The 14,582-nt window shown below is 42.4% G+C and overlaps 1 protein-coding gene across 4 annotated transcripts in view; it reads left to right on the top strand.

Annotated features, from left to right (window-relative positions):
* DYM (dymeclin) overlaps positions 1-14,582 on the top strand; it is a 382,693-nt gene that overhangs the window by 97,484 nt on the left and 270,627 nt on the right. For all 4 annotated transcript variants that reach the window (XR_013346107.1, XM_077816663.1, XM_077816662.1 and 1 more), the window contains 2 exons: positions 3,487-3,612; positions 6,635-6,777. Coding sequence is in view for 3 of the 4 variants with exons in the window: in XM_077816663.1 (XP_077672789.1) it covers positions 3,487-3,612; positions 6,635-6,777 (269 nt within the window). In the remaining variant the exon portion in view is untranslated. The remainder of the gene's footprint in view (positions 1-3,486; positions 3,613-6,634; positions 6,778-14,582) is intronic.

The raw sequence follows: 14,582 nt of genomic DNA, 5'->3' as shown, positions 1-14,582 counted from the left end.
AGAAGCGGCATGTATGGGGCTCTGACCCGGAGCGACCGTTTGCCTCCTTTGTCTTTTGGTAGGCTTGCCTGAGCTCCTTAACTTTCACACGGCACTGCTGTGTGTCCCTGTTGTAGCCTCCCTCTAACATGCCCTGTGCGATTTTGGCATATATGTTAGCGTTTCTTCTTTTTGATCTGAGTTCGGCCTGCACAGATTCTTCTCCCCATACAGCAATCAGATCTAGTGTCTCCCTTTCAGTCCATGCTGGAGCTCGTTTGCAATTCTGCGGGAACTGCATGGTCACCTATGCTGTTGAGTTCGCCACGCTGACCAAACAGGAAATGAAATTCAAAATTTCCCGGGGCTTTTCCTGTGTACCTGGCTAGTGCATCGGAGTCAAAGCGCTGTCCAGAGCGGTCCCCTTGGAGCATTCTGGGATAGCTCCCGGAGGCCAATACCATTGAATTGCGTCAGCACTACCCCAAATTTGACCCAGCAAGGTCGATTTTAGCGCTACTCCCCTTGGCGGGAAGAAGTACAGAAGTAGATTTTAAGAGCCCTTTAGGTCGACTGAACGGGGTTGGTTGTGTAAATGCATTCATTTTAAAGTTGACCTAATGCGGCTAAATTCGACCTAACTCCGTCGTATAGACCAGGGCTTGGAGACAGTTGTATTGCTGGACGTTTATTGGAAAAGAATTATAGGTAGAATACATAAAAATTGTATATAATTTGAACATCCTAGATTCTCGGAGTATATTTTAAACCTTTTTCTGTATGCTTCCAGTGGAAACACATAAGTGTCCTGGATTTTATGGTAGTTTCTGTATCCAGGGCAAATCAGCCTCCCTGTTCATTCTGTCGATGAGAGAGAGAGAGAGAATCAGTCTCCATATACCCTTCAGCCTTGGGGAAAGTGCACGTTTGAATGTATTTTATTTTTTTGGTCATTAAAAAGCCAAACACAGTAAGTTCTACGTAGATGCCTCCTGTAAAGAGCCCTAGATTTCTAATCCCTGTGTGGTGTAATCGGCTGCAGTGCTCTGATTGGAACTGATGTAGGTGTCAATTATTATGCAGCACAATCTGGCGAGAACCTGCTAGCAGCTCCTAGCTCAGCATTGTTTCTGGCTTAGATGAATTTGCGGTGGAACTGGATCACAGTGTAATGTCTGATCTTGGATCTTATCAACTTTTTCAATGGCTAACTTTCTAAGTAGTAGGCAAAAGGTCAGGCAACTCACGGAAACTAGAACTAATTAAACTAGAGCCAGCAATTTTTAAGGAAGAATGTTATTAAAGCAGAAATATCTTACTGAAGTGTGCAATAAAAATGTATGGATTTAAATGTTTATATAAATAGTGAGAGCAAGAATAAAACAGTAGTCAGCCTTTTTTTTTTTTTTTTTTAAACTAAAAGGAAAATGTTAATCTGCCTAACCTTGTAAAATGTGTTTCAGTGTTGGAGGTAGCATAGTCGAATGGACTGTGTATGGGACTGGGAGCCAGGAAAGTGTAATTTCACTTCTGCTATTGGCTCAGGGGGAGGGATAGCTCAGTGGTTTGAGCTCTGGCCTGCTAAACCCAGGGTTGTGAGTTCAATCCTTGAGGGGGCCATTTAGGGATCTGGGGCAAAAATTGGGGATTGGTCCTGCTTTGAGCAGGGGGTTGGACTAGATGACCTCCTGAGGTCCCTTCCAACCCTGATATTCTATGACTTTGAGCAAATATTAACCTCTTGGTTAATGTGTTTAATCTCTACTACGGTCGGATATTAGGAGATTTGGTTACTGAATATCTATGCAATATTGTATATGTTCTAAGTATTTCATAATGGTCATTCCTTATGATTTATAGTAATGCAAATTATTGGCAGTCTTTGAAATAATAAACTTGAGAATACCAAAAATTGCATCTGATGAAGTGAGCTGTAGCTCACGAAAGCTTATGCTCAAATAAATTGGGTAGTCTCTAAGGTGCCACAAGTACTCCTTTTCTTTTTGCAAATACAGACTAACACGGCTGCTACTCTGAAACCAAAAATTCTTGGGTTTACTAAACATCACATTACTTTTTTCATAGGGAGAGAACTTGTGCATTTTTTAAATTGGATCATTTCCAGTGTAATCTTGAGACTAATTAGCAGAGCAGTGAGTTTTAGTCCAGCCTGCTTTTAAATTCAATTGTCCATTCCCATTCAGTGCACTAGAGCATAACTTTTTTTTAAGTTGTCATTATTTGAAAGAGCCTGATTTTACACTATAATTAATTTTTAAAGGAAGGAAAAATGTCATGGTATCTTTGACATTGAACTATATATAGGTCAAGGGATAGGTCTAGCATAATGTAAAGATTCTAGATTTCAGAGAATAGTAACTATGGCAAAATTTTCAAAAGTGACTAGTGACAGACCAGCCAAGTGCCATGCATTTTTTTGGTGGTAGCATGTCATGAGAGAGACTCATCCTTCCCCTCATGAAATACTTGTTGGCATTCAGGAATGCCCATTGGTCTGGGAGTTAGAAGATCTTTGGTTCACATCTCACTCCTTTTACTAAGTGGTATTCATGTTGCTGTGAAGTTCACATCCAGGGCAAATTCCAGGGTTTGGGGGAGCAAGGTTATCACTGAGTGTCTGACTGTTTCTTTTTGTTTTTTGTTTGCTCAGCCGTGGGTGGGATGGTGCCAGCGAGGTGCTCAGCTTCAGAAATTTGTTTTCTTTGAAGTCATCTTCCACTTCAGAAACTCTGTGTTCTGCTTCACCTGTCCATCTGAATCTCTGTCATGGTGGTCTGTAGGGTGGAAACTGTAGATTTAATTTCAACAGTATTTGCAGCCACCTGTTGTGGGACAGTCATCAGCTGCGTTCCATCAGGCTCAGGCACTATCTTGATTGTAGAAATCGGGGAGGCAGATCTTCGGGTTTTTTGGTGCTTTTGGAATCAGGGGAAGATGCAAGCTACAGGGCATCTTGGGGGTTTCAGTAGTGTGGTGCAATATTTCTTGGGGTTAGATGTTGTGTTTTAGGGGACAATGTTTGTGGATTCTGGTGGGCCTTTTTAGAGCTTAAGCAACCTGCATCCACATTGGTCTCAGTGCCCTCTGGTGTCCCTAAATATTTCCTGTATTAGAGCTGGCCTCTCACTGTTCTTTGTTCATTTTTAAAACAAATGCATATGAAGTGCAAATGTCAGAGCAGTTTTTTAAGATATATGCATTATTTTAGTGAGTGACTAAGCTTGGTCAAAAATTTAAAATTTTAGCTTGTGTATTTTGGGTATTTAATTGTGGGGTTTTTTTAAATACAGTCTCCTTTTTTTGTGGGGTGGGGTGGGGTGGGGGGGTGGTCTCTTTTTTGGAAACAGGCATAGATTGGATACAGGCCCAATGTGCTAAGCATTGTATAAACATGTGAATTTAGAGCATTTTCTCATAATGTAAAAGTCAGTTTGTAAATAGAAACAATAGCTTGATCCTTATGACTATTCTCTCTTCTCCCTGCAGAGACATAACATACAGCATTTCCCTGGAAGCTGTGACGACACTTCTTGTCTTCCTTTCCTGCCAACTATTTCACAAGGAAATTCTGCGAGAGAGCATCATTCATAAATACCTGATGTGTGGCCGATGGTACGTCACATTACAGAGTTGCATTCAACACAGAAAAAAGCAAATAGTTTTTCATGCTGTTGATAAACTTCTGTTTTGTGTTCATTGATTGTTGTACTTGTAGACAGTGTAAGGAGAGGAAAATATAATCAGTTTTATTGCATTATTCTGCCATTTTAAAAACAAAAAAACAAAAAACCCAAAACATTGCCAAATGTTAGTGAAGTGTTTCACATTTAAGGTTCCCCATACCCTGGTTTCAGTACAGCTTTATTCTGGATCCCATTTGCCCTTATCATAGAATATCAGGGTTGGAAGGACCTTATAACTTGATATGTATCATTTATAAATTTTATTAATTACTTAAAACTTTTATTTTAAAAGAAGTCATTTACTTTTTGTTTTTATATTTATCTGTGGGCTTTTTCTATAGTATTCCTCTCTCTGTAGTACCTGAGTGCCTCAAAAATGCTCCTGAATTATTCTGTTAGATAAGGAAGTATGAACCCTATTTGTATAGATGGGGGAAGTGAGAGACAGAGGCTTAGTAGGCCCTGATCTTGTAAACACTGAATCACGTACTTAACTTTACTTACATGAGTAGTCCCATTGGCATTGGAGAATTTAGGTAATGAATTCTGAATTGTTTTTAAACATATTGCGGTGGTTTCCCTTTAATTCATTTAGTTCCAACAACTCTCTTCTCTACCACTAACAGTCACTGAGGTGAGGTCATGTGTTTCACTAATCAATGTAAATTGGTTGCAACTAGTTTCGTAACTATAAATGTTGGAGAAAATACAGTCTACCTGTTTTGTGTAGCCAAAATGCTGAGGAATAATGGAATAAGTACCGTATATTTCCTTTCACTGAATAAAAATGTTCTTCTTGGGTGGCGAAATATGATGGAGCAAATTGAAGGGACACTAGCAGTTTAAAAATCATACTGAAAACAAACATAAGTCTGTAGTCCCCAGTCCTGCAAGTGATTCCATACAGTGCCCTGTTGAAGTCAGTGGTGCTCGGCAGGAGTCCACTTGTGCAGAGCTTCTTGTTGCAGTATTATTACAATACTGATAACATCATAGATTATTAGAAGTGAAAGAATATTTTTAAAAAAAACACTTTCCTGTGTGCTATTTATGCTCTAGCTTTAAACTGTAAGAGAAACAAAAAATAAACATTGGCAATATTAGCTGTAGACAGTAATTCTCCTGTAGACCTGCTGTTGCTGCTTACTCCTTTGTATATAGCTGATGGAGTGCTTGGCACACATGTACAGCAATGGGCAAATCAACATAAGTGTCGGGATGGATAAAAACCCCAGATTTTAAAAAATTTAATTGAAATAGAGATTTATTAATTAAAAATAGATCTATTAAAATTAAATTTGAAACTGACAACATACGTTAAGACCTAAATTTATAATCTATTACAGTCATTGAAATTAAATACAAAAATATGAAGCAGTATGTGTTTGCTGCGAAGTTTCAAAGGGAGTCAGGCCACTAAACTGGTGGAAATCACTGTCTAAGCATGGGGAACCAGAGTTTGCTAAGGTGCTAAATCAGCTTTTGAAAGCAGTAACCTCATCTGCAGCTGCACAGAGAATATTTTCTTCATTTCAGGTTATTGAACTAGTTTATTCAAAGTTAATAAACCAAATGAGAGTTGAAAAAGCAGGAAAGCTTGTTTTCCTCTTCCAATCTATGGATAAAAACTAATGTGAGGGGACGAGAGCTACTAATTCTATAATCTTTAAGGACGTGGTGATCAGAAACAAACAGTTCAATTCACTAACTACAAATACTTCCTTGGTTTACAAAAATTAATTTAAAATGAAAAATATGTTTTCATTAACTTTTTTTATATGTATTCAGCACATTTAAGGCAGTTTTATTTAATAAAAAATGTTTTTGTTCATTTTCAAATTAATTTGATTTTCCAGCCAAATAGAGCTTGGCACATACCACAAGTAAAATATTAGTCAACTAGTAAGAAGTTAAGCTATTCAATTGCTTAAATAAATGAGTATACAGTGTATCCTCCTGGTTAACAAGAAACAACACTAAATTTAGTGTAAATGTTCTATGTAGTTGCAAATCAAACATTTTAATAGTTATCAACCAGTGAGATTCAACCTGTCTTTAGGAAAATAAATAAAATGCAAAAATGCAAAACACAATGAAAATCTATTACTTAAATCATGGTTTCTTGCTTGTTGTTTAAAATCAGTGATTTAAATTGCTTTGGTTTAAATCAATCCACTCTAATACGTTTTAATGTCCTTAAGATGGAGAAAATGACCAGCATCAGGAGAGAGTCTTTAAACAAGTGTCTATAACCCTGGCTACCATTTACATTCTGGAGAATAAAAGGAGGCATCAAACCTATAACTTTATCAAGATGCATACCTCACTAAGTTTCCCTATTAAAGAGAAGAATGATGGACTTGTAGATGAAGCATTGGACTGCGAGAGGAGATACCTGGGATCTATTCCTGGCTGTCTCTGCCACTATCAACTATTCCAGTCTTTATCTGTCTCAAATATTTCTTTAGAACCCGTTGCCATGGCACTTAATAATAATCTGCCATAATTTCTACTTTCTTGACTTTATGTTTAAGTAGTGAATATTGGAAAACCACTCTGAAGATGCAAGGCTCTAAGAATTTATGGCATTTATTTTTTTCTCTTAAATCACTATAGGACAGGAAAAATTATATTAAACATACTTATGTCTTATTTAACCTCAGGCAAGATACTTAGTTTCATTTTGCCTCAGCTTCCCCATCTGTAAAACAGGAATGTTTACTGAATTAAGCTTCTGTGGGTTAGGTAATGTCTGCCGAGATCATTAAGTTGCTTGGATGGAATGCACTATAGTGGTGCTAAATATTCCAGTTCTGAGTTTTTATTCACATGGTTAATACCTGCCCTGTTGTGCAAATATATTTATATTAATCTCTCTTTTAAGTTCTAGTGCAGTTACCAATGTAGTTACTTCATGTACTTTGATAAATATTAGATTTCTTTCTTTTCAGTCTCCCATACACCAGCAGACTTGTGAAAACATTGTTATATAACTTCATTAGACAAGAGAGAAGCCCTCCCCCAGGTTCCCATGTCTTCCAGCAGCAGACAGATGGAGGAGGATTGCTTTATGGTTTTGCATCAGGGGTGGCAAGTAAGTCTTCTCTTTCCTCTAAACAGCTACCTAAATCTGTAGTTTGTGTAATACATGTTTGTATACATGCAGTTCATTTCCTTTTGCAGCACTAATACCTGTACCTCTGATTGTGGGGACTTAACCAGTAGCAGGGGGGAGTGAGCAGGAGCAGGGCCCAGCAGCGGAGGGGAGGACTTTTTTTGCAGGTTTTAATAGGCTTGAGGACAGATCTGGAAGGTAGAGCTGGCACTCGGCAAAGTTAGAAATAATTCAGAATCTCTGCCACTCTTAAGTATTCCAGTCATTATCAGTCTAGAATATTTCTATAGAACCCATCGCCATAGCACTTAAAGAATAATAGTCTGCCATAATTTCTACCTCTTTGGCTTTATGTTTAAGTAGTGAACATTGGGAAACCACTCTGAAGATGGAAGACTCTAAGGGTTATGGCAGTTATTGTTTTCTCTTAAATTACTGTACTACAGGAAAAATTACATTAAATAAGTGTAATTACAAGGGAAAGCTTCTCCCAAGATATGATATGAATCAGTCTTGTAAGCCATCCTTTTCTGGATGTCTGCTATAGTTCAAAGTAATTTTGTCTCTGCAATGATTGCGGATAAGTCTTAACTGCAGCATTGCATGTGAGTGGCATGGTAAGGGGGCCGGGGGGTTGGATAAAGGGCAGGGGTCCTGGGGGGCAGTCATGGGACAGGGAGCAGGGGGTGGAGGTTTGGGGGTGGTGGTGATCAGGGGACGGGGAACAGAGGGTGGTTGGATAGGGCAGAGGTTCTAGGGGGCGGCAGTCAGGGGTCGGGGAGCGGAGGGGGGGGCTAGATGGGGGTGGGGTCCTGGTGGGTAGTTAGGGGCGGGGGTCCCAGGAGGGGGCGGTCGGGGACAAGGAGCCGGCAGTGGGGGGTTGGATGGGTTGGAGGTTCTGAGGGGGGGCAGTCAGGGGATGGGAAGTGGGAGGGGGCAGATAGGGGGCAGGGGCCAGGCTGTTTGGGGAGGCACAGGTTTCCCTACCCAGCCCTCCATACAGTTTTGCACCCTGATGTGGCCCTCGGGCCAAAAAGTTTGCCCACCCCTGCTTTAACACCTTTGATCATTTTAATCTTGGATTATACATTTTATTTTTTTTTTGGTTGAATAGGAAGCAACAAACTTACATAATTATCTATTTGTTGTACTTGCTTGATGGAGCTGGAGGGATAGTGGCCTAATATCAGTTTTGCAATACTTCATCTGTGCACACTATGGGCACTATGTGACACTGTAAACCATACTGTAGACCTAGAATACAGCGATTTAAAGGGGTTTTGTCCGTCACTGTAACAGGATTTTCCCTGAGCAAGAGTAGCTAGGTTGACAGAAGCATTCTTCCCTTGACCTAGTTGAATCTACACTGAGGGTTAGTTCAACATAGCTATTGCACTCAGGACTGTGGAGCTGTGTTTACCTAAGTTTGAAGTGTAGACCAGACCTTATGCTCCAACATGTCCAGATTCTAGAATTCTGATGGTTAGTTGCTTTCATCACAGGCAAGGTGTATAAACTGAGTACAATGTAGCTTCTTGTGGTTTGGTCTTCTGCTTAAAAACGCAGAGGTACTGTGTGCTGAGATGATACTAAAGGTCCTATGTCATCTTCCTAAGAGTAGGGGGGTTTTCCTACTGTCCTTGATAAGTTTTTAATCTGTCTTACTTTTGTGCTGAGCTCTGGCTTGTTATTGCCCTCATCAACCCCCAAGGGGGGTTGTATTTCTGCATGTGTGTGTTCAGTGTGTAGTTTGCAAAGTCCTTTGAGATGAGTAGTGCTACATAATGGGAAGAAGAGAATATATCTACTACGTTAAATAAACATTGTACATTTCTTTTTTTTAATCTGACTAGTTAAAAGACTACTCTGTGCAAGTGTGTTGCTACTGGACTGTAGACTTTTTATTTTATTCTTTTGTGCAATCCTTTCAGTGACTGCTTCTCGGAGGAGTATTAAAGTTCAGACCCTGAGTAGTTTGCCAGGAAATACTTTACAGTCCAACTGGGACTGTGTATCTGGATCTCCTCACGGAGGCAGTAAAAGAGCATGTCTTTATAGAACATAGTGCTAAACATGGTGCTATTTACACATAAAGAGATATAGTCACACACATCTTTATATCTGTTAGCCCATATTTCTTTTCTAGTTTCAAATTCTGTTTACAGTTTTCTAACAGGGAAATATACTGACACTGACAATGTTTGAATGGTGCCCAGAATCTGTCATAAAGCAGTTGTTTCCCTTGCAATATAATTTGACACTTCTTTATTAAATAACTGAACATTTATGTATACATACATTGTTCATAAAAATCATGTTATCCTGAGGGTCCTGACACCCCAGTCCCTGTTCTACCCACCAATCCACTTTTCTTCTTCTTATTTAAGTCTTAGAACGATATAGTGATAATTACTTAAAAACTGTTTAAAAGGTGAGTTTCTGTATGGTTTGTGATCTTGTTTATGACATGGAAAACAACCTTTACTGTGTATTTTCTTGATTCCTGCTGTTCCTCCCAATCTTTTTGTTTCTCTGCATGTCTTCCTCCATAGTCTCAGGCTTTCAAATCATGCTCCAATATCTGCACACTTCAAAGGGACATCAGCGACCATGGGCAAATTAGGGATTTTTTTGTCTTCAATCATTTTTAAGCAAGCTGACCTCTACAGATGTTTTGTTTACCCCTTCAGCTTTCCATCATATGACGCTTGACCTTGTAGGAACTTTCTCACTGGCCCTATGAATCCTAGAGAGAGACATATTTGAAAAGAACAAATTCAAAACACTATTTAGACTTTACTCCCCTCTGACAAATTTTGAATGCTCTTTGGCCTCCAGTGTCAACAGACCAAACCATGTGTAAAGTCACTTTCAGAATGTGCTGATACATGGATTCATTGTTTTCTTTGTGTAACATAATCATTGTTCAAAATCTGGGGGAGGCAAGGTGAACTTGTGTTTTGAAATGAATCTCAAATTACTCCTGGGGGAATGCTGTGCCACTGTGTGTGCACAGAATTCACGTCCCCTGCAGATTTCTTTACTTCTCTACAGAAAAATGACTTCTGACAAGGAAGGAAAGGGAAGCCACAAGAGTGGTCACACACCCCTCCCCTGCAGTGCGGGCCCATTGTTTCAGGTACCCAGAGCAGCTGACAGAGAGGTAAATCACTGTGGGCTCGCACCCTGCGCTGGGCTCAGCTGCTAGTCCCAGCTGAGCTGGGGGTGGGAGAGGATGTCAGATCCACCCCTAGACTCCCCTTCTGGCTGCAGGAAGCTCCACAGGCCCCATCGCTCCTCAGCCATGAGGGGGAAAAGGTCACTGTATGGGGAGCTGTTCTCCTATCTGCCCTACCCCTCCATGCCCAGACCCCCCCTGCCGACCCTCACCCCCTGCATCCAAACCCTCACTCCGCCAAGCCTCACCCTCCCCGGAGACTGGACCCCTTATGAGCTCCTCCCCCTGCACCCAGACCACCCGCTGCTGAGCTCCCTCTTGAATTCACACCCCGATGAGCCTCCCCCCGCACCTGAACTACCCCGACGAGCCTTCACCCCCACCCCGCCACTAAGCCCCAACCACCTGCACCTGGACCCCACCCCACCAAGGCCCACTCTCCCAGGACCAAAGTTCCCTTTAAGCTGCGCGGCCATGCAAGAGTCAATCAAGTACCACGCACTTGATTAGTAGAACCGTGCACAGCAGTGACGTGTGCCCCTCCCCCTGCTGCCACGCTGCTCCTGCCCTCTGCCTTGGAGCCCTTGGCCAGCTGCTCCGAAGACCCTCTTGCTTTCTGTGCAGGGCAGAGTGGGGGGTGTGCTGATGTCAGGGTGTCCCCTCCCCCCACCTCACCTCCCTCCATGTTCCACATTTCCGCAGAGCCGGGGAGGGGGGACAGGGTTTAGGAGTTAGACGTCGCTGCGGTCTGTAGGAACCTTCACTGGTGAGTGCTTCTCTGCTTAAAGAGACAGTGCAAGGTCTCTCATACACTTCCCCAGCAGCCAGCGCGCACACACACGCACTCTCTGTCTCTTTCACAGTCGCCTCCCAACACACATTTGTGTTATTGTTTTTGTTGTTACTTGGTACTTCCTGCAATGCACATATATTCCCTGTAACTTTATTCTTTCAAAGTGCTGTTATTTCAGTTTTCTGACTGGTCTATGCATTTCATGATTTTTTTTCTCCCTTAATTTAATTCTTTGAGTACTGAGTTCTAAAATGCCTAACGTGTCCTAACTGGAGTAATTATCCCTATGATACCTTTTAAAAATATATATTATATCTAGGTTTTTTGTTTCTACTGGTGGCGCACATCCTCACATTACCTTGATATTGGCGCACATAACAAAATTCATTCCACACATGGGTGGAAAAAATTAGAGGATCCCCCTGCACCTGGAATCTTCAATGTGCCCCTATGCATCCAGATCCCCCACACATTCAGACCCCTCACCAAGCTGCCTGCACCCAGATTGCCCCACAATGAACCCTCTCACCCCACACCAAGCTCCTCCACATTTGGATCCTGCTGGGCTGAACCTACTTGCCCCACACCTGGATTGGGGCCCAGGGCGGGATATGCATGGGAGACTCTGTCCCTCTCGCTTGTTGTCTTGGTGCACCTGGTGTGGAGGGGTAGGGCCCTGGGCTGTTTCTGGGCAGTGCACTGTCAAGAGTCAGGTGCAGCCTCACTGCAGGGTCTGTGTTCTGGGGTGGGTGGGGGGCCTACAGAGTGATCTCCCATCTCTGTGCAGCCAGTGGCCTGTGCTCCCCACTGCCATGGTGGAGCCTTCACAATTATGTATTGACAAATAAAATATGCAGAATTTTGCAGAATTTTAAAATATTGTGCACAGAATTATTTTTTTGGGGTGCAGAATTTTTAATTTATTGGCACAAAATTCCCTCGGGAGTAAACAAATACAGCACTTGTGTAGACTGGGCCTGTGTGCAGTGGATGGGATTGCTGGAATACAAGAAAGTTAAGCATCACAGATTACAGTATTTGCGTGCCCTCAAGTCAATGATATAGAGAATACGGTAATCTGCTTGCCCTGTTCCAATCTATTCAAATTGCCACTGTTACAAATTCTTTTCACATGCAGCTCTAATGACATGGTGCCTCTGTGTGAATCCCTTCTTACTATATTTCCTTATCAGGTTCAAATTTTTTGTCCTCACCTCTGAAGTTCCGCACACATGTGCACTGTTCTCAGCTCCTCCTATGCCTCTCCCCTCTTCACTCTTCCTGAACAAAACTTCTAACAGCTCCCTGGGTGTCCTCCCACACTAGTTTTCATGCTTCTGCTTTCATTGCCTGAAATCACTATTCCATCTCATGATGAATCAGTCTTAAGTGTTTTCTTAAAACACTGTTTTCCCATGAAATCATGGAAGATCCATCCCAGAAAAAAAAGACATGCTTGTCTTGTCCTTTTTCTTTTAAAGTGTTGCTCTAGTTTACTCCTGGTGGAATTTTGCGCCAAAAAAATAAAAATTCTGCACACAATATTTTAAAATTCTGCAAAGTTCTGCATATTTTATTTGTCAAAATAACACAAATATAATCACACCAGTGTCAATTATGTTGGCCATTTATTTCAAAATACCTGTCAGCAAGTAAGTCTGTAACAATACAGACAACAGGATATGGATCCTGGACTTCAGGAAAGTAGACTTCGACTCCCTCAGGGAACGGATGGGTAGGATCCCCTGGGGGACTAACATGAAGGGGAAAGGAGTCCAGGAGAGCTGGCTGTATTTCAAGGAATCCCTGTTGAGGTTACAGGGACAAACCATCCCGATGTGTCGAAAGAATAGTAAATATGGCAGGCGACCAGCTTGGCTTAACGGTGAAAGCCTAGCGGATCTTAAGCATAAAAAAGAAGCTTACAAGAAGTGGAAGGTTGGACATATGACCAGGGAGGAGTACAAAAATATTGCTCGGGCATGTAGGAATGAAATTAGGAGGGCCAAATCGCACCTGGAGCTGCAGCTAGCGAGAGATGTTAAGAGTAACAAGAAGGGTTTCTTCAGGTATGTTGGCAACAAGAAGAAAGCCAAGGAAGTGTGGGCCCCTTACTGAATGAGGGAGGCAACCTAGTGACAGAGGATGTGGAAAAAGCTAATGTACTCAATGCTTTTTTTGCCTCTGTCTTCACGAACAAGGTCAGCTCCCAGACTGCTGCGCTGGGCATCACAACATGGGGAATAGATGGCCAGCCCTCTGTGGAGAAAGAGGTGGTTAGGGACTATTTAGAAAAGCTGGACGTGCACAAGTCCATGGGGCCGGACGAGTTGCATCCGAGAGTGCTAAAGGAACTGGCGGCTGTGATTGCAGAGACATTGGCCATTATCTTTGAAAACTCGTGGCGAACGGGGGAAGTCCCGGATGACTGGAAAAAGGCTAATGTAGTGCCAATCTTTAAAAAAGGGAAGAAGGAGGATCTTGGGAACTACAGGCCAGTCAGCCTCACTTCAATCCCCGGAAAAATCATGGAGCAGGTCCTCAAAGAATCAATCCTGAAGCACTTACATGAGAGGAAAGTGATCAGGAACAGTCAGCATGGATTCACCAAGGGAAGGTCATGCCTGACTAATCTAATCGCCTTCTATGATGAGATTACTGGTTCTGTGGATGAAGGGAAAGCAGTGGATGTATTGTATCTTGACTTTAGCAAAGCTTTTGACACGGTCTCCCACAGTATTCTTGTCAGCAAGTTAAAGAAGTATGGGCTGGATGAATGCACTATAAGGTGGGTAGAAAGTTGGCTAGATTGTCGGGCTCAACGGGTAGTGATCAATGGCTCCATGTCTCGTTGGCAGCCGGTGTCAAGTGGAGTGCCCCAGGGGTCAGTCCTGGGGCCAGTTTTGTTCAATATCTTCATAAATGATCTGGAGGATGGTGTGGATTGCACTCTCAGCAAATTTGCGGATGGTACTAAACTGGGAGGAGTGGTAGATACGCTGGAGGGTAGGGATAGGATACAGAGGGACCTAGACAAATTGGAGGATTGGGCCAAAAGAAATCTGATGAGGTTCAATAAGGATAAGTGCAGGGTCTTGCACTTAGGACGGAAGAACCCAATGCACAGCTACAGACTAGGGACCGAATAGCTAGGCAGCAGTTCTGCAGAAAAGGACGTAGGGGTTACAGTGGACGAGAAGCTGGATATGAGTCAGCAGTGTGCCCTTGTTGCCAAGAAGGCCAATGGCATTTTGGGCTGTATAAGTAGGGGCATAGCGAGCAGATCGAGGGACGTGATCGTCCCCTTCTATTCGACATTGGTGAGGCCTCATCTGGAGTACTGTGTCCAGTTTTGGGCCCCACACTACAAGAAGGATGTGGATAAATTGGAAAGTGTCCAGCGAGGGGCAACAAAAATGATTAGGGGTCTGGAACACATGACTTATGAGGAGAGGCTGAGGGAACTGGGATTGTTTAGTCTGCAGAAGAGAAGAATGAGGGGGGATTTGATAGCTGCTTTCAACTACCTGAGAGGTGGTTCCAGAGAGGATGGTTCTAGACTATTCTCAGTGGTGGAAGAGGACAGGACAAGGAGTAATGGTCTCAAGTTGCAGTGGGGGAGGTTTAGTTTGGATATTAGGAAAAACTTTTTCACTAGGAGGGTGGTGAAACACTGAATGCGTTGCCTAGGGAGGTGGTGGAATCTCCTTCCTTGGAAGTTTTTAAGGTCAGGCTTGACAAAGCCCTGGCTGGGATGATTTAATTGGGGATTGGTCCTGCTTTTGAGCAGGGGTTGGACTAGATGACCTCCTG

The sequence above is a fragment of the Eretmochelys imbricata genome, chromosome 5 (genome assembly GCF_965152235.1).
Source record: "Eretmochelys imbricata isolate rEreImb1 chromosome 5, rEreImb1.hap1, whole genome shotgun sequence".
Taxonomy (NCBI): Eukaryota; Metazoa; Chordata; order Testudines; family Cheloniidae; genus Eretmochelys; species Eretmochelys imbricata.
The sequence above is the reverse complement of the archived record's forward strand: the minus strand, read 5'-3'. Positions and strand labels throughout refer to the sequence as shown.